The sequence below is a fragment of the Crocodylus porosus genome, unplaced genomic scaffold, assembly GCF_001723895.1.
Source record: "Crocodylus porosus isolate Cpor-Errol unplaced genomic scaffold, CroPor_comp1, whole genome shotgun sequence".
Taxonomy (NCBI): Eukaryota; Metazoa; Chordata; order Crocodylia; family Crocodylidae; genus Crocodylus; species Crocodylus porosus.
The window spans coordinates 59,973,280-59,995,633 of record NW_017728906.1 but is presented as its reverse complement, the minus strand read 5'-3'; the positions used below and the strand labels follow the sequence as shown (position 1 = coordinate 59,995,633).

General features: G+C 42.5%; 1 protein-coding gene across 2 annotated transcripts in view; it reads left to right on the top strand.

The window, feature by feature from the left end:
- Positions 1 to 22,354, top strand: part of PHEX (phosphate regulating endopeptidase homolog, X-linked) — a 172,791-nt gene that overhangs the window by 48,960 nt on the left and 101,477 nt on the right. For both annotated transcript variants that reach the window (XM_019529177.1, XM_019529178.1), the window contains 4 exons: positions 3,806 to 3,874; positions 5,224 to 5,340; positions 10,100 to 10,183; positions 10,508 to 10,653. In XM_019529177.1, the coding sequence (XP_019384722.1) occupies positions 3,806 to 3,874; positions 5,224 to 5,340; positions 10,100 to 10,183; positions 10,508 to 10,653 (416 nt within the window). The remainder of the gene's footprint in view (positions 1 to 3,805; positions 3,875 to 5,223; positions 5,341 to 10,099; positions 10,184 to 10,507; positions 10,654 to 22,354) is intronic.

The window sequence follows — 22,354 nt, the reverse complement described above, 5'->3', positions numbered from 1 at the left end:
GGACCTCTTCAGCCTCCGTAAGAAAAGGTTGAGAGGTGACCTTGAGGTTGCCTATAAATTCATCATGGGGGCACGGAAGGGAACTGGTGAGGCTCTGCTCACCAAGGCGCCCCTGGGGGTCATGAGAAATAAGGCCATAAGCTAGCAGAGAGCAGACTTAGACTGGACGTTAGGAGGAACTTCTTCACAGTTAGAGTGGCCAAGGTCTGGAACAGGCTCCCAAGGGAGGTGGTGCATTCCCCTACCCTGGGGGTCTTCAAGAGGAGGTTGGATGGGCATCTGGCTGGGGTCAACTGAACCCAGCACTCTCTTTTTCCTGTCTCTGCAGGGGTCAGACTCAATGATCTATGGAGATCTCTTCTGACCCTAACATTGATGAATCTATTCAAAACTGACCTGTTGTAGTCTTCTGAATTCTTTGCAACAGAAAAACCGTTGTATAGATTTTCTCTAGTTAAAAAAAGGGTGAGAACTAAGAGCTAGCATTTTCTGAGGGCTGCCTCAATTCTAATGAGAGGTGCCTCAAAACTAAAAAAGCTAAGAACCACTGAGACATAAAGGATGATGTAGAAAATTATTATATTAGTTACCACAGTGAAATAAAATTGGTCCTTATATTGCAAATGACATTCTGGCATTTTGAGTATATAATGTTGTTTAAGACTGAAGTGTCTCTCTTGTTTTGGTGCTAGATGGATTATTTTTCACAATGCTTTTTAAAAAAGTTATTTTAGGCAGGCATATCCAACTGAGATGAATTTCAGTTAATTATTTCCAGCAGTCCCTTAATGAGTTTGTTTCTACTTTTGAAGTCAAGTCAACAGTAAATCAAGATAAGCCACCTTCTTGTTTTTACTAGCAGGTTTCTGTTTGAAGGTATTGATTCCATCAAAGTGATATTCAGATATTGGCAGATAGGCACCTGGCCTTTTACAGCTTCTGTTAAAGTGAGCCCCAGCTCATGAAAGCTTATGCTATATATATTTCTACTTCAGTCTAAGGTGCAAATCTACCCTGACTTCTTCAGGAGCAATTCAGCCAAAAGTCTCTTTCAAAAGGCTGAAACACTAAAATTAGCATAAGTAATATTTTGCAAGAAGCAGCTTAGGTAACTGTCTCTTCCAGTAATCCATCAGGTCCAAGTCAACCACTAAAATGGCCAATTGGAACAAAAGCATCCCTTTTTCATTTCTCTTGGCGATGGAGTATATGTGTCCTATGTGTCTCCACTGAGACTGTGTAATCAAAGAATTGCACAATATGAATGATCCTGTTATTCCCTAAGGTCATGAACGATGCATACCCCTGGAAGCTGGAGGGACACAGCAACCGCCCACAGGCGGCAGTGTCAGCAGCAGGGGCATGATGGTGGTGAGCAGGGAGCTCCCACAGGTGGCTGCAGCGGTGTCGTCAGTGGGGGGAGGTGGTGAGCGCCAACCGATGGTTGGCAGCCACCTGCAGACGCCACCAGCAGCATTGGCAGCAGCCAGCGGCAATCGGCAACCGCCCGCAGATGCTGCCAGCAGTGTTGGCAGTGAGGGATTGGGGTGGTGAGCGGTGACCGCCCACAGGCGCTGCTGGGAGTCTTGGCTGCAGCCAATTGCAGGGGGTGAAAGGCCAATCTCAGGGGTGCACGTGCACCTGTGTGCACCCCCTACACGTCACCAGTGCTTAAGGTACTCCTCACATGCTGGTAGTTTGATTAGGAGCTTGATTTTCAGAATGTATTTCCAGATATTCTACTTTGTTAGTGATAATGAATTCCCAAGAAGGCAGATACAGTACAAAATCTATTTACAGCAAAAATCTGTTTCCCCTCTCTCTCAGGTGAAGATTCATGAATGAGCTGGTTTACATAATATTTAAAGGAAAAAAAATCCACTCAAAACTTTCTCTCTACTCAAACTCTTGGACCCTTTCTTGAATGCTAAAGAAGGTTGTTAATGTTTTTGCACTTTGCTTTTTTCACAATTTTCCACTTGGGTTCAACCAGAATGTTTTTCATAGAGCAGAGGGAAGGGGCCAGCCCTGCTGTGGAGCAGAGAGCCCAGCCCAGCCCGGGCCAGAGAGCGTGTTGGGATGCTGGGGGAGTCTGATATATCTTAAACCAGCAAGGGGACTGGGACAGACATTGCATAAACTGGTTTGACCCAAATCAGTTAAGTCTGATACTGCGTTTCAACCAGGTTTATTTCAAACCGGTTTCAGCCATTTTCAAACTTATGTGCACTGAACATTTGCTCTGTTATAGGTTTAAACTAGTTTCTGATCACTTAAAGTGGTTTTTGTGTAATGTCTGTCTCTAGCCTTCAAGTTGAGTATAATATTTTTTGGTAGGAAATCTCTCTGCTCCCCCAAGAGTATAAGCCTCATTTTTGGGTCAGAAAGGTTTACTTAAGTGCTTAAACCATTGAAGATCTTATTGTACAAACGAAATCAGCTGAAGTCATTATTGCTGATGTAGATATCTTAAAAATTAGCACTGGAGTTCTCTTTTCTTTTGGGCACGTTAAAGGGAAAACTGTTAGTGTTTCTCAAGAATTTTTAAACTTTTAAAATATAGTAATGAAATTTTACACAACTAAAGGAGCCTTTCTAAATTCTTGTGTAAGGGAAAGTAATTTCTGTGAATTACTTGTTTTCCTATTGTAGATGACCTTTTCTAAAAAGGTTTAAAATAGTTGGAAGTATAGAAAAGTTGATATTTATTTGATATTTGTTTGCTGCTTTATCTATTTCTTTATTTCAGCTTCTAGAAATTGAAATATTAAATATTTTGTATTTATTTTCTTTCCATTTAAAATTATGCCAGTTTGAAACTATATAAAGGAATCTAACCTTTCTTTATTGCATTGGGCCTTTTTAAAGAAAAAATGCTGCAGAAAAATAATCTTGTGACCATCAAAATTGCTTTTTGCAGCCTCATTAATATCTTGATCAGTGTTTTGAGTGACTAGGTTTAAATTCTGCCTCAAGACATGGTGACAGAGGGGTGCTTAAAGCATTTCACTATCACTTGTAAGGTCTGAGTTATGACCCTTTTATTTGTATGGGTGCCAAAGACTGCCCTGAGTTTATAGGATACCCCATCCAGGTATCCAGTATCTGATGATGAGGTATCCACTAAACTGGATTCAGGCTGGGGAATGAAAGGCAGACAAATGCAATGCTAGCCATGTCACTCTCCTGCATGTTGTTGGCTACAGAAACTGAAGTGTCTTAACCATGGTAACCATTATGAGCTTGAGGAGGGACTTTGACTTCTGTCTGAGCTGAGTCCTCTGAGTGCTTTGAGACGACCAGGAATAGGTTTTTTTTTTTTATTAAGAATATGGGTTTGCAGTAAGTTTTCTCTAATTTAAAAACTGACAGCAGTATGCAAATATCTTGCCATAGTTTTGTTATATTACAGAATGAAGGCAAATCAGCGTGAACGTTAATGACCATGTTAGAAATGTTCTGTGGACTGTTTTCTTAAAAGCAGGACAACCTCAGTGTCTGGTTTTACTTTGGATTTTTCATGGTTCATATGTATTTAGGTGCTCCTGATGCTTTATTGGGGTTGACTTCAGGATGGTTGGGGTATTGTTAATGTCATTCAGGTGTAGTTTACAATGCTTTCCTTCTGTGAGCTCCTGTAGAATTTTTGCCATTTTTGTGCAATTTATTATTTGGGACAGTGTTATACTGCTACCTGTCATAATGGTAGAAAAATACCAGTCGTTCTGGAGGTGCATGGGTACAAGTAGGTTTTAATACAGATTATATAAGGACTGTTATATACTTTCCTTGTTTGTTTAAACAGCTAGACCAAGCAACCCTATCATTGTCATCACGTGAAGACTACTTTGATAACACCACAGAAGCTAAAGCTGTAAGTATTATTCACTTGAGCTTTGAGAAACCATTTGTCCACTAGAAAATTTTTCTTTTTTGTTGAGCTTCAAACTGAGAACAGACACTGATTATTTTATTTTTTTTTTCTTTTCCTGCTTATGCGCAACTACCATTAATTTTAACAGAAAACCTCTTTTTCTGTTTCTTCAGCATGTCATTCTTCCTCTTAAACAATAACAGTAAGAATTTACCTCTTCCTGCCTTTCCTCTGAAACAGTTTTGGCTCGGTTCAGTTGAAGCGCATGAGGCAGGTCAATCACGCCAAGTATCAACCTTGTAGCAAGCTCTAGTATTTTAGATCAACACTGTCAAATGTTTTTAGAGTTACCTTAGTCAGGGAATAAGGTCCCTAATTCAATTCCATGGTCTTCAAGCTCCTTTTCTTGCCATGACCCTTCCCTTTTGGTATACTCTCTCTCCTCACAACCGCTCAGAGCGCCATCATAGAACCATGATAAGTCTGCGGCAACTTTTTCTCTGGAGTCTAGCTACTCCAGAATTGTGAATGAGTTGTAGTGTTCAAGCTTTCAGTGAGTGTGTTGATATCTGGCAACTACAACACCCTTTCCACTAAGTATGATTGAAAAATATTTAATGTCCAACACTAAGAAATTATGACACAGCTGAAAATAATCCACTAAACCTTTCTGGGGGAACAGTGGCCATTACTATCATCCATGTTGTTATCCTTCCTCTCCCACATGCTTCCTGTTCCATGAAGGGCTAGTGAATTTTACAATGCCATCCCTCTGGCTTGGAAATATTGTAATCCATTGAAGTCTGTTTTCAGACAGTGACATATTGGTAGTTTATTGGAGTACACATTTATTCCTGGGATTCTCTGGCTAGTAGGTTCCATAAGACACCCTCCAATCCTGTCAGGGGATCTGGGATCTCCAGAATGACAAAGCCAAACTGAATGTGATGTATGAATTGTTGCAGCAGTGTCTTAGGACCATGCGTATATATTTAATAAATAAACGTGTATTGTTTGTGTTTTCTATTAAACTGCCTCACTCTAACACAAATGTCATTTTGTATGATCTGTAATTTGCAGTCCTTCCTTTCCTTTTTCAGGTCTTTGTGACAAGGTATTTAGCAGATATTTATATTTATGTTGTCACAACAATACCTGATGCAGGGTAATTTCCTGTTGCTTCCTGTCATGGAAATGAACTAATCTCACAGAATGCTTATTTTGCACTTGAAGTATAGACCTAAATGCCAAATATTTTTCTTGAGGATTTAGCTATGCTCTTTGATACTACTAGTACAGATGTGCTCAGAAGCAAATGCAACATTTATGCAATTCTTCTTTCCTTACAGTACAGAGATGCCTTCTTGCAGTTCATGATTGATATAGCAGTACTTCTGGGTGCCAATGCAACACGAGCAGAGTCAGATATGAAGTCAGTTCTAAGGCTGGAAATTAAAATAGCTGAGGTTAGTAATGTTCTAATGTGTGATCACAGCTAACTGCTAGAAAAGGTGCATTAACAGAAGAAATAGCATATTAAAATAGCACAAGGGGAAGCCATTACTTTAACAGCTTTTGTAATTATTTTTCATGGAAGATGTTGTGGAAGGGTAGGGCAAATACAAAAAAGAAAAGCCTGGAGCAAGCCTCTTGCATTAGTAAATGGTTTAACTCACTTTTTGGTCTAAAAAAAATGACCATATTAGTAAATTCCATTCTTTAAACCTGAAAATAATTATTAGTTGTTGTATTTTGATATAGGGTGTTTTAGCCACATATGTTCCCTTTTGTGCAGTGAGATACTCTTTTATAATTAATTCTTCTGAAAAAGCTTGACAAGTAATTGTATGCCATTAAGGATTATTACATGTTGTCAGTTTTATAGCTAGCCATCCTCCTGGCACTTTTTATTTTATTTTTTTGCCATCTCAAAGAATTTTATCTCCCTCTGAGCTGTTGGGGCCGCCTTGTTTGACAAAACCAATTGTCCTACAGTTGCACAATCAGTGTTCCCATTGTAATTGCTTGCAGCATTTGGCTAGGATGGAAAAAACAGATATCCAGTTGAACCTATCTAGGAAGTGCGGAAGTTGCATGAACCAACAATCTTTGTTCTAAAATGGAATACTAAAGAGAGGATCTTTCCTTCCCTTCTCCCTTCCTGCCCACAACAGTAGGAGTAGAGATCAATACTGTTAATGTTGAAAGCAGAGACAGACTAAAAGTGGCAGCAGAGTGAAGTGGGACATAGGTGTTTCCAACTGGAAGGATGGAATTTACAGTAATACTAGATTTAGCTCTCTATGGCCCCTGCCACATGATTCATTGATTAATCACATCTCAAGTGTATCATGCCTGAAGTTGTGATCCAGCCACATATTCAACCAATTAATGGTGTGGTAAAACAGGGAATAAGTCACCAAGTTATTCCACAAAAAATGTGTAGTAACTTTGTGGCTCATTCCCATCATGCCATTAATCGATGCTGTAGTCAGGTGCTCCCCTGTGGCTGGGCATCCTGTCAGCTGACTGGACTCCTGTTAGTTGATGGGGCCTGTAGCCATGGGAGCTCATGAAGTGCATGTGGACCTGGGAAACCCCAGTGGCTCTGAGGCCTATCAGCTGTGGGCTTGCAGCTGTGGGAATAATGGGGTGTCCCTGCAGCTGCAAGCCCTATCATGATCCTGGGCTCCCCTGGCACTGTCAGTAAGGTGTGATTGGATCTGATGTGCAATTCCATAGTCATGACACTTGCATGCACATGGGGCATGACAGGAGGCATGATTGTATAGATTATGCATCAGTTCCTATCATGTCCTTATCTGAATGTCTGGCAGGGGCCTATCATCCCCCTCATGGGCACCACTTAAGAGGGCCAGAAATCATGCAGGATTTTTGATTTGTGGGATCAGATTGACTTCAAGATTTGACTAAACAAATTTATGCCATGTACTGAGCATTTAGCCCTCAGAGCTCCTGACTGTCCTACTGAGGGTTAGAAATTTGCAACCTGTTGGGATTGCCAGTTGACTTGGGGAATGGTTGTAGGCTAACATACCCTTTGTGGTGGCCCTGTGCATTTCTACCTCCAAATCAGAAAGCCGCAGGGTTTTTGCAGGAGTTTTGCTCCTGGTGGTTGCACATCCTGCCGGAGTTTTAATTAGCATCCTTCTGTTAGTGGTGAGAAAACTAGCTTAAATTGGGGCTGCCCCTCAACTGCCATGGAGTTTGAGGTTTCTGTACACTGTCATGGAGGGCAGCCATCTCTCTGCCTCCCTCTTATGTGGATTAAGTAAGTACTCTGCTTACAAAAGCTACAATTACAATCCAGTCTGTAAAGGTGCATATCTACCCTGTCTTCTGCCTGATTTTTAGACTAACACAGGTAACTATGTCTGTATCCTCTCATGTGGACCATGGGATCTATGGACAATAGCAAAGAGGCTTCTTGTAAAGTATCAGTACCTTGCCTTTGACCTGGGCCTCCTCACTTTCACATATACCTTTTAAATCCAGTTATGTTGATTGTTGATGCTACTGTTAACAGAAGACTTTGTAGAACTTGGGGTGATCCAGGAGTAGTGATAAGGGTTAGACTTCGGAGACAGTCCCTTACAAGGGAATGTCTTACAACTTGAGGAATTTGAACATGATCCCGGGTGGAATCAAGATGGAGGAAAACCATGCTGTGGTATCATTAAAGGTCTGTTCTCTTCCTCCTTCATAGTTGTCATTGTTCACTGCGGGACCTAAATTATTACACTGAGATGGTAGTTATGAGTATCCATTCTGTCCATGAAGGAAAAAAATACTTTTTTTTATTAAACCCAATACATAAAGTCAAATGTTCAGCTTTACTTATTTTTTTTCAAGACAGCCTCTTGTAAAATTCCATTGCTTTTAATGAGCGTATCCTATTGTATCTCAATATATAAAGCAAGAAATATTTATTCTATTTTTTACTGCTGCTGTCAATGGATGCAACGTTCCAGAAATTTCTTTGATAAAGACCTACAGAGTTTTGTCATTGATTTAAGTGCCTGTGTGAAGCTTCCATTTCATAGATGAAATGGACCATAACAGCCCTGAGGGTGAATAATGCACATTCAACTATAAAACAAATAGCATGGATGATAATTAGCCAATCTCTCTCTAAAAGAACCAACTTCCATAACCCACCCCCCACATATATAAAGAGGCAAGTCCAATGACTCTGTTATCCAATCTAATAAGCTCATTGGGCTTTATATATATGTTTTATATACATTTCTCAATGTGGCTTTAAGACAAGCTGTAGACTTCATTGCATTTTAGGCTCTTAATAAATACAGTATCGGGGAGCATCTACGCATGTTATTAATGCACTTGAAAACATTCTGGTGCAGTTTGGGCTGGAGTTTATAGCTCCCAGGTGCAGTGTTTACATGTGTGCCTGGGACCATAGCACATTGACTCAAGGCATGGAGCTCTGGCTGGCAGGGAGCCCAGGGGGGTCAGCCTGTCAGCCTGGAGCTGCTTCACCCCAACTCGGTGTGCTGCTGAGGGGCTGGCTGGGGCACAAGGGTGCGATAGTGCAGGGCTAGCTGGCAGGCAGTTCCCTGCATTGTAACACCCTCATGTTCCAGCCATCCCTGGTCACTATTTATACATACCTTATGATGCACTAAATAACTCCACCATAGGGTAGTACTTATGTCAGGCAGTACTATCCTACAGTGGAGTTGATTAGTTTACTGTGGCATTATTGTGCTGTACATGTAGACGGTGATGCTTTACTGTGAAGCTAAGAAGTCAACTCCACAGTAAAACAAATGTGTAGATCTCCCTTCCCCCCCATATTCATTTTTAAGTGAACGTCATGGGGAGTACATGCCCAGGGAGCAGGACAACAGTTGGAATGGAAAGAAAATATTTCGGAGATCAAGTGTCATGATGGATGAAGTGGAATTTTTAGGGACAGTTTGGAGGCATGTTGGGAAACTGAGATTTCCAGTAGCTTTAGATGAATGGACTATATACAGCAAGAAGCATTTCCTGAAGGAAGAAAGCAAAGGGTGCAATCATTTTAAAGATTTCTCAGACCTAATACACGTAAGAATGGAACACAATGGGATTTTGAGGAGGAGGGAGTAGGGTGACTTCAGGAATCCGACTCCATGGGAGTAGCTGAGGCAATAAAAAAGATGGCAAGTGGAGTTGGAGACGAACTTAAACCTCTTTCAGTATGGCTTGAGGAATAATAAAAAACCAGAAAAATTTAGCATACAAGTTTAGATTGGAAAACTGCCAAGTCTGGAGTCACTGTTCAATTTCAGTGGGGTCCATAGTTTCAAATTTACCTTACAGTTGGGGTGAAACAAGCATCTACCAGCATCCAACCCCCCGTGAACTCTGAGAGAATTTTCAACTGGCTCTGTACGTTGTAGTTGGTCATTGTTTCTCTTTTAAGCCAAACTAAGATGCTGAATATGCATAATCTTTCTCTTTTATGAATGCCCCTACTTCTACTCTCATTTCTTTGTGTCTAGATATTTTGAGCTGGAATGGACTTCTAGTTTAATTCATAGAGCATTAGTGATCCAAATTGTACTATCACTTATAGTGGTAGGAATCCAAATTGATACACTTTGAATTAAACCTGGATTTGGCCTAATGCGCATTTTTACATGTGCCAGGGATGGGGGGAATGCTTTAATTAAAGTGCACAGAGTATCTCGTGTATCAGCATTCCCACGCTTTAAAATGGCAGCAGGGGTGTTTTACCTAAAGCTTGTCAAATGAGCACAAAGCTTTGACAAGCTTTAGATAAAGTACCCCTACCACCATTTTGAAGTGTAGGGATGCTGATATGTGAGAAGTGGAGGCTGGCTGGAGTCTGCTAGTTAGCACGCTTCATCAGACTCTTTTAATCAAGTCTGCTCTCGTGTACTGTCATTAGAGCTTAGCTGAGCAGCCTCCCAGAATGTGTATAGGCACCCAGTGTGTTTGAAGAAAGAAAATTTAGGATGGTGAAAAAAAATGGAGTTAGTTTTAAAATATGGCTAATGGTAGCTGACATCTCTTTCTGAGATTTGGGAGGCAGTTATTTGCTTTGATTTTATTTTTTTTATTTTTATTTTTTTTTGCTTCAGCTGTCATTAAATAGTTCTATGGGCAGATATGATGGAAATAAATAATGTGAGAGGATTTCTTAGGAGATCTTTTTTTTTCCTTTATGTTCTCCAGATTATGATTCCATACGAAAATCGAACCAGTGAGAATATGTACAATAAAATGAATGTTTCAGAACTTAGCACCATGATCCCAGAGGTGGGTGAAGTTTTTGAAAAATTACTCTATTAATTCTGATATATAATTCCCTGTAGAAAATTAAAAGTGCTTCCACTATGTAGAAGGAAACACTTTAAATGAATATCAATAAAAAATAATTGCTATTACTTTCAGTACAGCTTCCTCTCTGCTGCAGTTTCAAAGTATTCACACTGAGGTACATTTTTTTTATTTTTTTTTTTCTAACTTTTAAATTGGTGACATCCCCTTAGCCACTGAAAAGAACCTTATAAATTCATCACTGTGTGGTCATCTCTATTTGTAAACTGTATTAACTAAGCTTTTGTTTGTTTGTTCTTTTAGTTTGACTGGCTGGGGTACATTAAGAAGGTGATTGACATCAGACTCTATCCTGATCTTAAAGACATTGGTCCTTCTGAAAAAGTGATTGTCCGTGCACCCCAGTACTTCAAAGATTTATTCAGAATCCTGGAAAATGAGAGGAAAAAGTAAGGGTTATATGATGGTGTCATTTTAATGGGCTTTTCAGGTGCCTTCCAGCATCTCCTCAGATCAAATCTTTTTGCAGGCATTCAGTTTTACATGAATAAGGGCATTCATTAGGCCCCATATATAGTAAGGCCATTTTCAAATTTCAAACAGTTTCTTTGTTGAAAAAAAAAAAATGTTTCAATGGGGCTAGCACTTGATGGTACATTAAATACATCCATGCAAAAATGGACCTCATTGTCCTTGGCCTTGCATCTGATATAGTCTTTTACCTTTGTGGGATGTATTAAATGCTTCCTTCATAGAGCAGTAAGGCTGGGAGGGACCTCGAGATCATTTAGTCGAACCTGCTACCTTGGTGTTGTTAGTACCATGCTGTAACTGCCTGAGCTACAATGGGAGCAGCTTAGGATGGTCCTGCTTCGCATCCACTTTCTATGAGAGGATGGAAGATCAGACCCGCCCAGGAGCATAACTAAGGGGAGTTACTTATGCGAACTCAACAGTCCCAGGCACTGACATAATGAGTAGGGGACAACAAAAAATAACAGCCGCCAACAGCAGCACTGAACTTCCCTGTTATGCCTCTGGGCCCTTCCTTTAGTGAACACAGTGTGTGCTCAGATTTTGTCCCATTCTGCAATGTTTTTTTTATGATGAAAGCTCCCTAAGGACTTTATGAATTGCCCTGCTGCTTGTTTGAGCTGTTTGTGTAATGCATGCCTTTTGCAGTCCACTTTTTTTAGCTTGTCTTTGTTCTCGAAAAATGAGTTACTGCTAATAATACAGTCACATTTTTTGGTCACAATATGTCAAACAAATCATGTTCCTATCAGCTGAGAAACACTAGAATAGTACAGAGACTTTTAAACCTTTTAGTACATTCAGAATACATGTAAAAATATCATGCAGGTCAGACAGTGCCAAAAATAAAAGTAATTTCCACCTCCCAATAATTGGGGATCCTTTAATTTAATCAGTTCAAACTAATGCCTTCCCTGCACTTCTGATTCACGCTGTTGAACAATGTCTTTGCTTTGGACCTGATTCTCCTTTGCTTTGCGCTTCATAAAGTCAGTTAAGAAAGTGAAAAGTGGGGGTGGAAATGCTGATTTGGTAGCATTTTATACCTGCAGTGCTCTGGATGAGAGCACAGGTAGCAGGACAGCACTGGAGAATCAATCCATCGGTGGCTGTGTTGGCATTCCCGGGGACATGTATAATAAGGCTGTGCAAAAGAGCACCGTTTCGTTTCGACTTCCATTTTGCCATTTCAAAAGAGACAGTGTTTCATTTCAAGTTTTGTTTGATTTCAAAGCGCTGTTCTGTTTCATTTCATTGAAGCTGTTTTGACGCTGTTTTGATGTTTTGCCCATAAGTTATAATGGGGAATCAGAAAACTGCCTATAACCTTGTCATTTCGTGCCTGATTTGAATGAAAACAGCAGGGAGAGTAGCATCTACTGAGACCACAAACCTTGTCAAGAGTCAAGGAATTGGGTGCAGGGGTTTCTGAGAAACTGCATCTCAAACTGTTCAGAGCAAAACTCATGTCACTTGTAAGTGTGAAGGCGCAGGGGGCGTGAAAACAGGGATAGTAGCCCCTGCTGAGGACACAGTCTGCCAGGTTTCAAGGAGGTAGGTGTAGGGGTTTCTGGGAAACTTCACCTCAAGCTGCTGACAAGCAAAACTCATGACTTGTGACTGTGTGTGTGTGTGTGTTTAAGGTGCAGCTGTTTTTCTGTCCCTTCCCAGAGCACTGGGATTGGAAGGGACCTCAGAAAAGGATGACAGTCACAGGCCAGCTACACAGTCAATATGAGAGCACTCCTTCCCCCCTCTTTCCCCTCCCTCTCCCTACTTTGTGTCCCTGCAAGCAAGCCAGGCTTTGAAACTCAATGTTTTGAGTGCCCTTGTTTTGTTTTTCCAGCTTGAAATGAGTTGCAACAGCATTGAAACAAAACACCTGGCAAAATTTTGCACAGCCCTATTGTATAAGTATAAAGCAGCAGAAGTATTTACTGGTGCCTGAGGACTCCATCCCAAAGTTGCTGGAGGGACTAGGTCCACTGTATTAGGAGCTAATGAGTGCCTAACATTTCTGCAGGGACACAACAGAAGGGCATGGAAAAAAGCCTAACTTGCTTTCTGAGGCTGGCATATTATTGGGACAGAATTGCAGTATCTGGATTCATGGGAGTGCAAGAACTCCTTCTTAACTACTTCTCTTGGGCACATGGTACCCATTCTTCCACAACCTGCACACTGACACTTAAGTTTGGAAGCAGTTTGTGGGAGTCTTCAGTACAGAGCTGTCTGAAGTGCACAATAGTAAACTGTTCTTAAGAGCCACTCCGTAGCAACATAAAGCTTTTTTCTTTTTAACTACTTGTAATGATTACTGTTTAGAATGTCGCAATTTTGCTCTGGAAGTTGCATAATTATTTGCTTTGGGAAAATTAGTAGCAGGAATGAAAACTGTATTTTATCCCTTTTGCAAATGTCAATTCCTATCCCTATAATACAGTCTTTAAATCTGCCTAAATGTGAAATTCAGAATCAGGTTTTCTATAGTAAAATCCCATTTCTCAACCTCCAAAAAAGCTGTTTAAAAGGTGAAATTAATGAAAGCTGCATAGATTTGACTTAAGATTGTTCCAGTAAATATTTCTGCAGATCAGTTCCCCATTTCAATCCAAAGTCTCATTCTAGTGATTATAACGAGAATTAATTTCCAAATCACTTCAGGAGATACAATATCATGAGTACAGACAATTACATTTTTATGAGCATTTCCCCAGGGTGTCAAAAGATGATTTCACTTTAACTGAGTTCAGATTTCTTGCCAGTCACAACATGATGATGATGATGATGATTATTTCACTGTTGTCATCCAGTGCCCCGGGGCAAGAATCTGATTTTACAAGGTGCTGCAGAAATGCAGAACAAAAAGATGGCCTCGGCCCCAGAGAGCTGACAATCTCAGTATGTTATTTTTTCAGATAGAGGTAAAAGCAGTTTAAAATATAATGAGGCGAGCATTTCTGTGGGTGATACATTTTATTGGTTCAACTACATAGTTAGGAGAGATTTAGCTGAGCTTTCAGGCATAAAGTACCTGAAGTAGAACAGTGGTCTGTGTAAAACTCCATTCCTCTTGCATATTTTCTGGACCAACTACAACATCACTCGGGCACTATGTTTAAAAGAAATTATCCATTTTGAGAACGGAAGCAATTTTCTACAATGTAAGTGACAAATCACACCAGCTAAATATTAAATGTTGGATAATGATGATTCAAAGAAATGTTCACAAAAAACCGAGCCATCCATGTACTAAATCTTTCTCCCAGAGCACTCATTAAACAATTTTGGATAGCAAACAAGTTCATTAGTATTGCAATCTGAATGGAGACGGCACACAAACAGGATTAGCAGCTCAATACACTGATTGAATTCTTCATGGGCAGTTGCTCATTCAGCTCAAATCAATATACACCTTGCTGTGTAACACAGGAATGCCATCTTCTATGCTCAAGATATTGTGTGTCATATGCTAGGGGACTTTGGGCATGCATACATTGCAGAGCAGTATAGGCATGCTCAAACTATCTTTAAACTAGCTGGGGGCAGTTTAGCCGTGGCAAAATGGAACTCTCAGTACAAGCTAATTTAGCCATCTCTATAACTATAATGCACAAGTATCCTGAGACGGTTTTCTATATAAGGAATTGGTTCATTCCACAATATACATTTTATATTTTCTTAAGGAAGGAATAGTTACATGCATAACACAAGAGTAATAGATCTAACTACAATTATTTGTAACCATCATTACTAGCCTAACTCAGGAACTGGTTTCTGTTGCTTGTCATATTAATCTTGCAAAAGACAAGTAACGCATTTGGAAACCTTGGCTAGGTTGCAAGCTTACCATACCTGGCAGCAAGACTCTCAAACATGCTGCCCTGCAGTATGCCTGCTGTAATGATAAAAGTTATAATTGAGAGATGCTCCCTTACTTATAAGACTATAGAAGTTGGGAATTGGAAGATGGTCCCTCAGTTCCAGTAGTCAATTAGAGGAAGATAGAGGGTCTTTAGAGGTTGCATACTGTACCACAGTTAGTTTGTTGCTTAATGGTTTTCATTCATGTATGCCTGTGTTTACTGAACCCTGGGCATGTCTACACAAGACACTCTACTGTGGAGCTGACTAACTAGCTCCACAATAAAGCATCACTGTTTGCACGTGCATTGCTATTAGGTTGGAATAGGGTTACTATATATCTGGATTTTCACTGACATGTCCTCTGTTTTGGATTCTTCAATCTTCATCTGGATGTTTTTTTTAAATCTGAACAAATGTCCGGGATTTTGCTCAGCTCTGTAGGTGGGAGCAAGGGGAGGGTGGTTGGAGGCATGGGCACCATGTGCGAGTGCATGCACAGATGCATGTGTCTGGCATGCAGCCAGACAGGGTGGTGGGAACATCCTTGGCAACTGGACACAGACAAGTCAGGTTGGGGGGGAGGGCTGGAGGCCCAGAGCTTGAGGACTGTCCAGGGGATGTGTGTGGCAAGGGTGTATGGAGAAGATGGGTGTGTTTGGGGGCCAGAGCCTCCTGGTGCTAGGGGAAGCTGTTTGGGTTCTGGGGCTGTAGTGGGGTGGCAGGGAGGTACTTGACTGTTCAGCAGTGGAAGTGGGGGCCTTTAGGGGGCAGCGGGGAGCTCTGTGGCTGGGTCAGCAACACCGGGGTTGGTACCCATGCTCGCAGGGGTGGAGTGACCAGGAGATGCTGCCTGGGGGGGAGGGGTGGCATAGCTAGGCCACTTGGAGCAGCGTGGGAACCCCAGCCCAGGGAACAAGGTGCCACAGGCCTCCTCTCTCTTTTTTTTCTCTTCCACCCACACTGGGGCTGGACTTGTTCCACTGCCGCTCACAAGAACTGGAGCCACTGCACTCCGGCCCGGTTGGGATGGGGCATCTGGAGGCTGGGGGGAGCAAGGGACTGTGGGTCAGGAGTGATGGGCACCAGCAGGGCTGGGGTAGGGGAGCTGTGGCTTGGAAGTGGGGGCATGGAGGGGTGGGGAGATTGTGGGTTGAGAATGTGGGGCACTGGCAGTACCAAGGGCCTGTGGGTGAGGAGTGAGGGGCACCAGCATGGCCTGGGGGAGTGGGGAAACTATGGGCAGGGAGTGAGGGGCACTGGCAGGGTCAGGGGGTCTGTGGGTTGGGAGCGAGAGGCAGCAGCAGAGATGGGGAGCTGTGGGTTAGGAGTGAGGGTCATCAGCTTAGCCTGTGGGGATGAGGGACTGTGGGTCAGGTGTGAGGAGCACTGTCAGGGCCAGGGGTTTGTGGGTCAGGAGTGAGGGGCAGCAGCAGGGATGGGAGACTGCAGGTTGGCAGCGAGGGGCAGTGGAAGGGCCAGGGGGCTGTGGGTTGTGAATAAGGGGTCCTCCTGACATGTGCCCTCTTTTTTGGAACTGGGAATATAGTAACCACAGGCCAGAGTAAACTAGTTAAATCTGCTGTAGAATAGTACTGCCCAAGTTTTATTCTACAGCAGTTATTTAATGTGCTGCTATGCATGTGTAGATGGTGGCTGGGGCTGGTTGGGACATGAGAGTGTTATAGTGTCTGCCAGTTAGCCCTGTACTGTAGCACCCTTGGGCTCCCATACATATGTGCAGGGCCTGCTCTGACTAATTACAATTAATCAAGTCTGCTGGAGCACGGAAATTGACCCACTCTGACAGCCCTCCACGTCACATGTATTAGCATCCCTATGGATCTCTGCACTGAAAAAATGGATGTGGGATGCTTTGAAATAAAATACATTTGATAAGCTTTAGTTCAAAGCACCCTGCTGCCATTTTTTAGTGAGGGGAAGCGCTGGGACTCTGATACATGTGATGTGCCAGTGCTTTTAATTAGTGCAGCTCACTAATTAAAGCACCCAGTGCTGTGTCCTGCAACATATGTAAAATGCCCTGTGTGCCTGAGCCAGCTCCTCTGCAGAATGTTGATCCAAGCAGGAGCAGCTCTGGGTTGTCAGGCTGACCCCTTCAGCTTCTGGCCAGCTGGGAATGCTCCACCTTGACTCAGTGTGCTGTTATCCCAGGTATACGTGTAAACACTGTGCCCCAGAGCAATCAACTCTGGTGTGAACTGTGCCAGAGTTTATTATTTTGCATTAATAGCATGTATAGACATGCCCCCTGTGATCTCTACACATGCTACTTCTCAGTTGAAAGGAGTGCAAAATAAAAAGCACCAGAGATTTCATCAGAGAACCCATCCTTGGAGGATTTTTAGACCACTTTTTGTGGTTCCAAATTCAAATAACCTTTGTTTATTTATTAAAATAGCGCCATCTTCCACATTTTAGGCCTGATCTAAAACCCACTGAAATCAACAGAAAGATCCTCTTTGATCTCAGTGGGATGTGCATGAGGCCTTTTTTTGAGGTTTATCCTTCATCAATTTAATTTTTTTCCATTTGTGTTCACCTCAAAATGGGTTGTCCAACAAAGATAAATGCATCTAAATGAGACCAAGAGCTGCATGCTTGGGATAATTGATTTTTTTCATGGCTTTTGAGGTCTTTATTTTAGAATAGTTTATGGTGAATGCTGGCTATTGGGGTTCTTTCTCTAAATGACTTCTAGAGAAATTAAGACTCTAATCTTTTTAATCCACAGGACTAAATGAATATCACTTCTGGAGTCAGAGGACTACATTTTAATAAACTGCATTTACAGACTTGATGTCTGTACATTTATGGACATACCAGACAAAACCAGCCTACAAACTCTGTAAAAATATTTTAGCTGTCCATTTTAAAAAAAAAAAAAGAGGAAAGAAAATAAGTAACTAGAACATGACTGAAGTACCCTCATCCGAGGCAGGTGTTCAAGGATAGACAGAGCAGAGCAGTGCCACAGGACCCAACTACAGAGAGTAAAAAAGCCTGAGGCTAAATTGATTCAGTCTCTTGATTCAGGAAATGCAGCCACATGCCTTCAGTGGCTCAAGCCAGAAGGCAGGGGGTTGCTAAAGCATGGCTCTCTGGTATGTAGCCAGCATGGGCTGTGTGTTTACTTCCTTTTCCTGCTACCCCTGAGGTCTCTGGGATTTGCAGTTTATAATCACAGCAGCAGGACTCTGCAGGGTTGCTCATCACTTCCTTTTCCTGCTTCCAGGGCTAGGGACAGACATTCAAAAAGGCTGAGCCTGAATTGATTCAGTCTTTTCAGGTTAGTCTAACCTGCAGAGCTTGAACCAATTTGGAGGTGGATAGACATTCCCTTTTCATTCTAGGAATGCATGTACATGCAGTGGCTCAGGCTAGAAGCTAGGTGGGGGGGGGTAGGGAAGGGCTCTAGAGCAGCCCTTTTTTTGCTTCCCTGCCAAAGTGCTGAGCTGAGGGGGGTTTGGCTAGGCCCCAGCAGGATGCGCTTTTTATAGAAGAGTTCCCCCCATCCCTGACCAGCCCAGCAGGGAATTGATAACACGGTGTTTATCACCCCTAACTCAGTGTTTATCAGCCCATTAAGAAAATAAAAGGCTCTTTCATTACTTCAAGCTTGTCTTAAACAACTTTTTCCAAGGAAGTAAGTGAGGGAAATTACCAGCTATCTGTTGATTAGCTCCAAAAAACCCTAAACTGACACTGTCCTGTCTCCCACAGCATGGATCGTAGCGAGCATATGGTATGCTAGCTAAGGCTGAGAGGTGTCTATAAGGCAGAGGGGAGCAAGAGGAAGCCGGGCAGATGCCCTGTACCTGCAGTCTCTGCCGGAGCTACAGCCAGTTAGCAGAGGAGAGAGGGGCCAGCCCTGCTGGGCTGGAGCAGAGCCCCACCAAGAGTTGTGAAGCATCTGGGGTGCTGGAAAATTTTGATTTAACTTAAACCGGGGGGTGGGGGGTCTGGGTCTGGGTCTGGGACAGACATTGCATAAACCGGTTTGACCCAAATCAGTTAAGTTTGATACTACATTCAGCCAGGTTTATCTCAAACCAGTTTGAGCCATTTGCAAACTTTTCTGTGTGCACTGAACATATGTTCTGTTACAGGTTTAAATCTGTTTCTGATCACTTAAACTGGTTTATGTGTAATGTCTGTCCCCAGACCAGGTCACTCTGGGATATGTAGTCTACAGTCACAGACAGCACCAAGAAAACAAGTCAGGGCAGCTCTGTACTCAGGGGAAAGGAAGTTTAAATCCCCTCCCTAGCCCCATATTCTGCAGGGGTTTGTTGGGGGTGGGAACAGTGATCCAGCCTGTGAGGCCAGCGAGCTAGCCCTCGCTGCTGCAGCTAGGGAGCAGAGGGGCAGGGTTAGCCCTGCTCTCTGGAGCAGACAGCTTAGTTCAGGCCAGGGCTGCCAAATGCTGGGATGTTGGGGGACTCTGGGATGTTAGGGGACTCCCAAGGAGGGACTGGGACAGAAGTTTCACAAACCAGTTTGACCCAAATCAGTTAAGTCTGACACTACATTCAACCAGGTTTATCTTTAAACCAGTTTCAGCCATTTTGAAACTGGTTTATGTACACTGAACTTCTGTTGTGTTACAGGTTTAAACCAGTTTCTGATCACTTAAACTTATGTGTAACATCTGTCTCTAGCTCTGGTGTCTGCATGGGAGTACAGCACCTTGCAGGAAGCACAAGTAGCCTGTTGCTCCTCCCCACAGCCACGTGTTGCTGCTGCTGTTGTGTCTCTGCCTGTAACAGTACTGGGTCACAGTAATGCTTCATTAGTTCACAGGGGGTAGGGCAGTTGGGAGAAATGCATGGGGATATGGGTAAAGCACAATGCAGGGTGCAGTTAAGAGCATCAGGGTTTTGCAGTGAGTAGGTGTGGGGTCAGCCTAGTGTAAAACCGTTCCTTTAGTCAAGCAGGATTGCCATGCCAAGACTTTTTTTTTACTGATCTGCAAACTTTATTGACAACCACACTTTTAAAATTATGTTTGGTATTAAACCCTAGATTTGAACCTGCCCTTGTCTAGGACCTGGTAGAAGGGTTACATTTATGTTGGGTAAAACATATTAGTAAAAATCAGTGGGAAAAAAAGGTTTGGTTGTTGGTTTAAAAAAAAAAAAAAGCCTTGATTCGGCAACCTTGACAATTGTCACCCAGTGCTGTAGATTCCTATGGCCGATGGTACTCCTGAAGTGCAAATTCAGCAGTGAAGGCAGAGAGCAGTGGCTGAAGTGTTGGCAGGGGCTGCATAGGTATCAAGTGGAGTGTGGCACAGGAATGCACCAGCAGCAGGCAGGAGGAGCCTGGGGGCACCCCCTCTGGCCTCTGATGCTGCATGCCACCAATCCCTGCATCTACTGTGGGTCAGATCTGTTGTACGTACTCTACTGACCTCTACTCTGAAATATAAATGTGAAGCCAGTGGAAATTAACTCACTTGCAGACTGTTTTAATAGTATAAAGATTTATAGCATAGTTTAGTTTAATTTCTTTAGAAAATCCCTTGTCAAAGAGTGTGCGTGCGTGTGTGTGTGTGTGTGTGTATGCATGTTGTTAGGCGGGGTGGGGGGAGGGGTTGTAGAATTATTTTCTTGTAGTATTGCTGAACTTTTTTAACTTTTTGAGCACTAGCTTGAATGCATTTATTATTGTAGAGATAAGTAATCCAGGTGCCGTAACATGAAAGCCATTCTCTTTGATACTTTTTATTATACATGTATATGTCAAAGGTGGTGGCAAAACTTCCATCAGTTACAGTATTTTATTTGATTACATGGACGTTTACATACAGAACAGATGATGCCTCCTAGATCCTATCAGAGGGAACTGACTGGCTGCTCATATATACAATACTAGCCAATTGCCCATCAAGAATGGAGCGGGGGGAGGTGGGGAGCAGGGTGAGGATAGTACTGGTGTCTTCACCCGCCTGCTCTGACCCTGCTGGGGGAGGATGGGGATGGTGCTGCCATCGCAGTGGGGACTGAGGGGTGGTGGCAGTGGAGTACCGAGGGTCCCTGGTGCCCAGGGGCCAACAACCTCCTTTTGCACCCCCCGGGATGATCTGAGCAGGGTGTGGGGCCAAGGCAAATCAGCCTGTCTGGGGCCCTGCCTCCCATCTCACGGCATGTCCACAGGGGAATTAGCAGTGCGGCACACTGGGTGCGGGGGAGGGGTGCTGGCTAGAATTTCTGGCCGGAATAGCAGAACGAGCCCACAACCTGCTGGGCGAGTGGGTGGGCCACACAACAAACACGGGCCATGGCTTCCTACTGCCCCCCCCCCCCAGTAGGTACGCCACTGGGCCGGCCACTCTATCACTGCATCCTGTAGGGAACAGGGCTGGGGGAGGCGAGGCCAGAAGTGCTGGCCTTGCCTGCCCATTCTGTTCCCTCTGTTGTTACACAAATTACCAGTTGCTCAAATTACAAGCGAAACTTTATAAAGGGGGGGATAAGGCAAGGTGCTGCATTTATTGATTACATGAGTTAGACATAGAGGTTCGGACACACCATTCATACAAACACACACAAATCATCATACACATCATTACACACAGGCATACACATACACAAAACAACCATTTCATCCACATATACACCAGATATAGTTACCAGAAATAGTTGCTCAGTGTCAGCCCAGGGTGGCCAACCCGGGCTTATTGAATAGGTGGTGATGATTTGAAGATGGCAGATTTAAAGATAATAGCTGGAGCGGGGTGAACAGATGCATCTGTGCTCAGGTGAAACATCAGTAGAGAAAGAGAGTCACCCAAGTTAGTATTTTCAAACTGTTCTTTTATAGGGATTGGCATCCTTTGTTTCAGTGTTTTGGGGGGGGGGTTTCATACCCAGCTTCTGCTCTTGTAGTTGTTCTTCTTTTGTGTTCAGCTTATTTTAGCCTTGGAGTGTTTTTGTTGCCCATCTGGCAGAACTTCTTCTTCTGTTATCTCCTTTGTGCCCTTGAGCTTCAAAGGGATTCTTCAGCAGTTTGTTAGTTTGTGGTTGGTAACTTACATTTGGCACCTTGTTGCTTACATAAACAGCTGAATATTTTTCTCCTGTCTCTCAGCCATTTTCTCACCATTCACCCTTTTACACACAGTCATACATAAAGGCTATGCAAAGTTTATTTACTTATGTCAAGCAGGACGACACTAAATGGAGTTTTCAAGTTGCTTACAGGACAAGACTAACATGGTTACATTTCACTATTATTATACTCTATGTTAACATCAGCTACATTAGTTCAGTTCATGCTACAAGTCCCCCCTTTGACCCTTCAAACATTAGTGATGAATGGGTCTTAAATTACATTTGTCTGATAAGAAGATATTTTCTTTTTAATTGCAGTTTTGGATACATTTATTTTTATTTAACAACACATATAACACATGTCAAGAAATAAACTTTTTATTTTGATAAACAATATTATTATAGGGTGCAGCATGATATTAAGAATAGCTGTCTTTGAAGAAGCACATCTTGTGAAGATGTCATACTAATGATGTGTTAACGTTTGTTTGGCTAGTTCTGAAACTTTCAGGATTTATTTACCTAGATGCAATACAGACATACTGTGCATTTGTGTGTTATTATGAGTGGCAGTGGTTAATTGGGTTATTTGCAAATTTTGCATCAGAAGATTGAACAGGGTTGTTTAACTGACTTTTATGGAAACATTAAAATTTAGCAAATTGTTATCTTTTAT